Source organism: Lycorma delicatula, chromosome 1 (assembly GCF_047948215.1).
Source record: "Lycorma delicatula isolate Av1 chromosome 1, ASM4794821v1, whole genome shotgun sequence".
Lineage (NCBI taxonomy): Eukaryota > Metazoa > Arthropoda > Insecta > Hemiptera > Fulgoridae > Lycorma > Lycorma delicatula.
In genome coordinates, this window is record NC_134455.1 from 360890702 (window position 1) to 360899680 (window position 8979).

The window sequence follows — 8979 nt, forward strand, 5'->3', positions numbered from 1 at the left end:
TGATAGTAAGTAATAGTGAAAAATACTGTTTGTTGGTAGTAGGATATTGGAGAATAGACATTTTTAATATTAACTAAATATTACATTTTAAATTCAAGGAAGTGTGTGGCTCTTTTGCACATAACCAGTTCAACCACTATTCACATATATATTTTCTTTAAGTAAGTTTTGATGTACTGCAAAACAAATCTTTTTTTCTGAATTATCTCAACTAAATTTGTATTTCCTTCTTAGATGAATAATATTGGTACATTGAATTAGGTTAATGGTATTATATTAAAAGGCAGTCGTTCTTGTTTTATCAAATCTTCAATACAAAGTGTAATATTTTCTTTATTTTCATTCACTGACAATGAATACATATACTGTTCATACTAATGTAAATTGAATGAAAAATTAGCCAATAAATTTTGATCGGGAAAAAAATTGTACAAGTTTAGTTTTTGATTCCTTAAATTTTTAGAAAATAAAAACTATTTTATTAAAATTAAGAAAAGGTTTTTGTGTACTTCTTAAAAAACTCCTTTTATCAATTGTTTTTTTCAGTATTCAAACAAATCTTATGTTTACTAGTGTCAGTAACCTATATTATGTTGCTTTGATTGTTAAGAATATTTTTAGATATTGGGTGACAATATTTATTTATTTTGTAATGTTCAAGTACGTTGTTTTAGGGCACTGGAAGAGACTATGAATGGCACAAACTATATGGGGGCAATAATTTTTTCAACATCTTAAAAACACTACAACAATCTAAAAAACTCTTGTGCAATTCTGTGAAAGAAGACAAACTTCCAGCAAGTTCCAATTTGCAGCATCATAACAAGCCACACTTCTAACTTGCCCTGCTCAAATTTTTTTGACCTAGCGTAACTGAAGAATGACTAGACCATATTTTCATCAAACTTCACTTGTATGAATTCAGCATATCTAAACTTCAATGAAACTGATCGAGTAGTTTTGGAAATTTTTGAGTAACAAAATTTTATACATAGGCCTAAAAAAATATATCATTAATGAAAATATCATTCTGAATGATATTTTCATACACCTCATACCTACCTCAAAACGTAAAAGAAATTCATTTCCATCTACCACTTCTGAAAGTAATACCATACTTTTACTTGGAAAAAATGGAAAAAACAACAGGCACTGGTATTATAAATACTATGTAAGTTATCTATAAATACCAACTGACAGTCACACAAAATAGTCTATGAAGGATGACTGGAGTCTTTCATAGTCATATGAATCAACGTCGGCTGTAGTGTGGTCGTGTAGTCACTCGTAGTCTCTTCCAGAGAACAAGCAGCCTAAGTCATTTATTGGTTTGTAATTTATAAGAAAAAAAATTGTAATAAAAAAATGAAATAAATTCATAAATTTCAGTTTAGTTAGTGTCTGTTTCAGACAACATTTGACATGGAAGGCAGGCCTTGCTGAATCACATATGATTATGGATAATATTGAAGTTGAACTTCAGTTATTCCATCTAACATCATCTTTTAACAAGTACTAACTATAATGACAATGATTTAGATGAAATTCTCCTTCCTTCATTTGAAAAGTGTTATTTATATTAAAATACAAAATAATATCTAATGAATTTCATTAGAAAGATATAATACTGGGAATGAAACAGAACATTTACAAGAGAACCAGTTAAAACCTTAGAATGTTAGAAATAAAATATTTTATAAAACTCAAATAAAAACCCACTTAAAAGTGTAATAGTACTAAAAAGTTACAAATAATTAACTTTTTATTTATTAACTAACTAAAGTAAAGTATTTACAACTAATAACTATTTTTGAAGTCAATGCCACCCAAACAAGTTAAACAAAAAAAAATACCTATAATTTATATAATACAAATCCCACTTCAAACAATGCAAAATTGGAAATAAAGTTTTACTGTTTGTTGTCTACACTATGAAATATCTATCTTGAGAAAATTGACAATGAAGGTTTGCATAGAAAGTAGATGTACCTGTTCGTAGAAGACGAATTGAACTCATCTGTTTTGCTGATGACAGTGTTACTAGCAGAGAGTGAAATGAAAAGAAATAGGAAGCTATATGCTTTGGATAAGATGTGTAAGAACGGTAAAAGCATTATCTTTAGAAATACAAATATATGGGCAAGAATATAAGTAGAGTACTAGGAGTACAAATTAATTCAAATATCTATGCTACAAGACTAGTAAAAACTCGTATTGCTGTAAGGAAATTAAAACAAGGATTTAATAGCAAAACATGTCTTTAGTATGAAGAAGGGCTCCTATGTGAGCATCTGGATAAAGATCTAAATAGAAAGTTGGCAAAATATTTTTAATGGAGTGAGGCACAATGTGAAACAGAAACATGAAGTGAGAAAAAAAGGTGGGCTAGGAGGTGTTGGAGAATACAGAAAGGTAATTTAAGAAATTAAAAAAAAATAGTTTAGGCATTGAGCAAGAAGAAAAAGTGTTAAGAGTAAGTATTGAAAAATGTTAAGTGTTAACTGTGTAAGGTATGGTGGTTGGAAGGAGAAGGAGATGATTAATGGATAATAAAGAAGACAATTATGGGTAGATAAAAAGGTTGGTGTAGAATTGACTGACTCAGAATATAAATAGGTACATTAAAAAAACAAAACAAAACAGATTATACTATTGTGTAGATTAGATTTACTATTGTAAAAAAAATATTAAGTACAGTAAGAGAGGATAATTAAAGTTGTAATAATTTATTTAGATTTTGTATTTGATAAGAATTAACTGCAACATACCCTAAGATGAAAAATCCAGCTGATACATGCTTATAATAGGGTTGAAGAATTGAAATTACAACAGAAATACCAATCAAACCACTGAGCAAATATTGCACTGTCCAAGGATGGTACATTAATGGATAAAGCAATATTGGTGACAACCAAAATAATTGCATATCAACTGAAGTATACCACGTCTGTACTGCACACTGAAATATATCAAACAGTTAAAGACATTTTAAATATTACATAATTAATGTTAATTTTTTCAATCTGATATAAGTATTGTACAGTAATCCTTTTATTGAATAAAAGCTATGATTAATACATTGTTTGGAAATAGAATTAGGAATGTTTTGTTGCTTTAAACAAATTATTTACATATTTATACATTATCAAACTTTTATGATTGTGACCTACAAAAAGGACTGAAAATATAAACAGCAGCGTTACTCTAAGATGATTGTTTTGGTAGTAATGATGATGTTCATTATAAACCAAATTTTGTGGTGAACAGAATGAAGGTGTTGCATACAATATTTGAAAAAAAAAAATTAGGATAAATGAATGAATTACAAAAAATTCAAGACCTGTTGGACTATTTTGAGTTATATAGTAAATCTTGTTCTTTAAGAGTGGGTATGAAAATCAAGTAAACTGTTTTTGAGATATTGGTTATTTAATGGAAAATTTTGTTACCTCAGCTAACACAATTTTTCATGGCAAGAGTATAAAATTATTTTTTTTATAAAGAACTATTTTTTTTAGTGAAAATATTACTAAAATATATACACCGACAAATTTAATGTCAGTTGGTAGAGTTAAAGCAGTCAAATTTAGCTTTTAATGACAAAATAATCCAAATTTAAATTTAATGAGGTTGAAAAAAATTATAGCTTAATTATGACAAAGTGTTTTCAACCACTTTTGTTCACCCGAAGTGACAGTAATGCTATATCCCTCACACAGACTTTCAGTTTTAGAACAATCAATCTTAGATGATGCACTCAATGCACTAATGCCACCTAAAAATTATGAAGAATTTAACAGTTGAAAAACCACTTGAATTGATATAAAAATGTACTCTGAATTACTCATAAAATAAATAAATAAATATATAAAACAAAAGTAATGAATAAGAAGAATAAAGAGTAAAATACTCATACAAAGGATTAAGAAATCAAAATAAAAAATACATTACACTATCGCATATATAATCAATGATTATGTAAAATAAATAACTCGCAGTAAAGCAGAATACAAGTTAGAACAAATTGAACACAATGAAAATTCACATAAATAAGTTTGGTGAGGAATAAATAAACTAAATTAGCCTGACTCCACATAGTACTACAATGTATGAAACTAAATATATCTTCTAATATACAATGAACAAATCAACAATACCGTAAGAGTAGACACTCCTAATTAACACAGATAACATTTGGCAAATCATAAATATACCTAAATAAATTAACAACAACCTAGGTATTACCTATGTATACAATCTATGTATACTTAAATGAATCACAAGCTAAACACATAAACAAAGATTTCAAAATTCACAAAAACACTTGACAGCAATCTATTAACCATTCAAATTTAATATACTTTTGACCACAATGTAATTAAGGGTCTTTTTAACTCTAAACAAGCCTGTAGTAAGGCTACTTGCAACAAGAGAAGCACAAATGTCTTTTGTGATGGCTACAAATGTAGTTACCTAAACAGACTTTACTTTTACATACCATGTTACCTGAATCATAATAATTATTAACGTAGATGAGGGATGCCCACCAATTTTTTACACATGGTTTCTTTATTGTGTCATAGTAGTAAAGACAAAGTGGACCATCACATAGCCTGTCAGATACTGTGGCATAAAATAATACAAGCCCAGCCACAGCTGGTGTCAATCTGAAATTATAATAAAAAATATATATAAGTAAAACTGGGAAATCTCTATTACCTATGCTATTTCTTTATAAATAATTGTTAATTTATTGATCAAGAAAGTACATAATTTATAATGTGTATTTCTTCCCAGCTAGTAAGATTTTTCACAGCACACAAACATTTTGCTTTAACCAGAAAGTACAATAACAATGTTAGCTACTGTATAATGGTTTTTTTTATTGCTCTATTATATCATTCATTAGATTAATAGATACACTTAAGATGTTAATGCATTTTAATGTATTGTGTAGTAACAAGTCGTAATAAGTTTTTTTTTTAACAACTAGCAAATAGTAACAAGTAACAAGTTTATTAAAAAAAAAAAAACAGCTTAAAAGCTTAAGTTTGTGCTTGAATTTCAAGTTCTAATAAAAGAAAATTTAGTTATAATAAGATTACCATTATGATGAAGTTCTAGATGTGCTAATTATGTTAGCAGTAAGTAGAAGCAATCAAGAAAAGATAGTAGTTTCTTTTAACTTACAACTTCATTACTTGATTGGCTTCATTAAGGGAAAAAAGAATAAAAAATACATGCTATCAGAGAGATGGCTGGAAAAATGGAAAATTTAAGAAACACACAAAAAGCAAGAATGAAAAGGCAAGAGGGTTTACACAAAATTGACTAATGAATTAATAAAAAAGAAACCAAAATGGAAACTGGCATGCAGATGAATGCTCAGGTACAAAAAATTTAGAAAGAAAAGGAAAGGACACTCCAAACAAATGTAAAAAAGATGAAAACAGAAACATGATATAAATGAAGTAAGAATGTTGGCATTAAAAAAATTGGTAATAGAAATGGCAAATATTATACAAGGAGGAAAATGCATATAAAAGATGGAAGAAATATGTGAAAGCATTTTACCAATCAAGTAGAAAGCCAAATGGTAATCCTAGAGAAGATTGTATTGAAATGGAAGAGGATGAAGCAGAAGGAACAACCTAAAAATTTGAAGTTATTCATACAATAAAAGATATGAATGGAAAATATACGTATAAATGAGTTGCCAACATAAATGATTACGTTTCTTGAGGAAGGAGTACAAGAGATGGTGAAACTCCTTAATATAATCTGCAAGAATGAAATCTGGACTTCAGACTTTCTTAAAAAAAGCATGATTCCAATCTCCAAATTGATGCAGTAAAGTGTAATGATTACAGGACAATCAATTTAATATCATAACCAAACGAACATTCTTTAAAAAAAAATTAAAAACAATTTTTTTTTCACAAAAATAAAGAAAATATTTACAGAATAATTAGAAAGTAATGGTTACAGAATTCAGAAAGAATTCACTTAAATTAATTAAGAATTAATTAAAGTGAAACTTATCACTTAAAAAATTCACTTAGCTTAATTCACAACATGAATTAAGGTAATTAGATCCAAGACATGCTATTGGGCTAATAAGGGCTCTTTGTAACACCTATTCAGAAAGGGGTGAATGTCTAATTATATTTTATGGATTTAGAAAAAGCATGAGATAAATCACAAAAAATTTTATAAAGCCAAAGATTATATTGGAAAAGTAGAACGTAATGTAAAGAATTGTACCTAGATCAGAAAACAGCTATGAAAATAAAGAATGTTCAGAGTGCTTTTATGTAAGAAAAGGAAAAATTCAAGATTACTGCCGACTACTAACCTTGTTTATTGTGTATGTTGAAGATAAAAAGTTATCTAGAAGAAAGAGTTTTCAAAAGTGCAGGAGGAAAGAGAATACTGAATTACTAAATTAGCTATATTATTTAACTTTTATTATTTGGATTTTAAATAGAATGTTGTTTTATGTCAGTGCTTTTACCAAATAAGACTGGATTTTTTTTCTTTTAATTCCTTGAACTACATTAGTCTGAATTTGTATATAAAGATCTAAAATAAAATTCCATCATATTGGAAATGTCTAAATTTATACTAAACCTTTTTTTGATTTGAGTTGCACAATTTCATTTAAAATTATTATTACTTTCACAGTTACCATTTTGAATTATAAAAATCCCATAATTTTGTTATTTGAGTTGACAAAGATTCAGATGAATTCAGAAAAGCAGTGATTACAATTCATTCTTAAATTTTATTTAAGATTATTATTTATTACAACACTTAATTCACTTGAAAATTTAGAGTAAAAAGCTATTAAAAATACTAAGACTATAACAGTATTAACCAAAATGATAATAACAATTTAATTTTTGTACTTTTATAGATTGTGGTCTAGCTTATTTTTACCTTATATATCGATGTAGGTAAAATTTCACTATATTGAAGCTCTTTTCTTTGGCAATTTTCTTCAAGAATGTGTATGATAATAACATTCCACTCATTACAAAAAATGTGTCAACACAAATAACACCATTCGCAATGAAAGCACGGCTCCAGTCTTGAATAATCTATGAAACATTACTAAATTTAGTTAACTTTTTAAAATTAAACTAGTAATTTAACTCTTTCAAACCCAAAATTTCTATTATGAGAAAAAAAAAATTTTTCTTTATTTTTAAATTCTGCTATTCTTTTCAAGAACTTTGTTGTGTAATATATAGTGTTTGCTCCAGTCGTTTGTGAAAATTTTATGTACATATCATCTCAAGAGGAAGAAACACTGCATGTACTTGACTACTGCTGCTTGTGCATGACTACTTGTTAATGTGGTAACTGGGATTATGATTGATTATAACTCAAAAATCCTTCAGTTTTTGTTATACATTTGTTTGAAAAACGAATAAACATTTTTAATAATATTATTATTGTTAATGATAAAATGAATAAAAAAGTAAGTGTTAAATACAGTTGAGAGATATCTTTATACTCACGACATATTATGTGCAGGTACATGTTTGCTTTAGATTATTTTGGCACACGCATTACACTTAGTAAATGAACAACACTTGCACCATGCAATTAGATAGTTCCTATTACTTTACAAATCTCAACTATATCCTTTAATTAAATTTACCATATTATAATAACACATGATATTGTAGTTGCTAATAATAAACTTATAAGTTTATCTCAAAAAATGTTATAAATTGCAGTAGTAATTAAAAAGCCCCTATACATGCTGCTGATTAAGACATTAAAATATTTTATATACATATTTTCACAATTTATGAATGAATTTAGATTATTTTGGTTTGTATTACTTTGAGTAGAATGCTAAGAAATAGTTCCTATCTTTCTTCAAGCACAAGTGTACACCAAATTTTTGAGATTTTATTCATGATTGTCCTTTGCATTTAGGGTATTTACATCTGTTAGAGAGTTCTGCAATATCATGTAATGGCATACGATCAACTGAATTAAACTGAATTTTTCTTGGAGGCCTGGTTTCTCATCTCCACTACTGAACAACAGTTTCACTGGGGGGATGCAGAAATACTAGGTTGAACTCTTTCACACAGTTTTAAAACTACACTAGCACCTAGACCATATGCTTTAAAATATGTTCTTCAATTTCAATCGTACTATCTTGGTAAATTAAAAATTCGTACACTTGATCACTTGACTAAACAACATAAAAATTTTAATATCCTAAGGGAGAGGGTTTCTTTCATAAGTTTGACTGATAATTTTCCAGTGAAAGGAACCATGGCTCTGACATTTAAATTTCTTCTATTGTCAACTGCAGGCAGTTATAAATTGTTCTAACTTTATACATTCTGTCATTGCAGTCATCCGGTCTTTCCCCGTTTACAAAGTGCAAATTGGATTACAAGTCAAAAAATCAGTTTTGTGACATTTTATCAAAAGATAAATTAAATTTTATGGATGAATCCAAATATAAACACACTCTAGGAAATTTTAGTCTCCATCATTAAATGTACACCAATTAAAATCTCAATCTCTTCAGGATTAGTATGTTTAAATCTCATTTTGTTGGGCTGAAGGGCATAAATATTTGTCATCTCTGATATTAATTTAAAAATAAATCAGGAATGTATTTTTTTAATCAGTCTACAGGGGATAATAACTCAACAACTTCATTATTAGGGATAGTAAAATTTTCAAACAGATTAGTGAAAGTTTTGTGAAGCTACTTTATATCTTTCTTTGCCATTAATAACTGTTGGCAAGAACATTTGGTACTAAAGGATTGTCTATATTTGTATTATGCTCATTATCATCTTCATTACTACCATCATTAGGCCTACCAGTATTAGCATTTATTTCTGTTTTTTCTTCATATCCTATTTCTTCAGTATCATCTCCAACAATCCTATTTGTTTCAGGTCTGTTGGGATAATCCAGTGTCATTTCGCTGTATACATT

At 27.8% G+C, this 8979-nt stretch overlaps 1 protein-coding gene across 1 annotated transcript in view; it reads right to left on the reverse strand.

Annotated features, from left to right (window-relative positions):
• The window catches only part of LOC142317928 (O-acyltransferase like protein-like), a 60034-nt gene extending 51070 nt beyond the window's left edge, over window positions 1-8964 (reverse strand). Inside the window, exons 1-4 of the mRNA XM_075354467.1 lie at window positions 8797-8964; window positions 6940-7100; window positions 4499-4667; window positions 2769-2959 (exon numbers count right to left, since the gene is read on the reverse strand). Of these exons, the coding sequence (XP_075210582.1) occupies window positions 2769-2959; window positions 4499-4667; window positions 6940-7100; window positions 8797-8964 (689 nt within the window). The remainder of the gene's footprint in view (window positions 1-2768; window positions 2960-4498; window positions 4668-6939; window positions 7101-8796) is intronic.
• Between the last annotated feature and the right edge of the window lie 15 nt (window positions 8965-8979).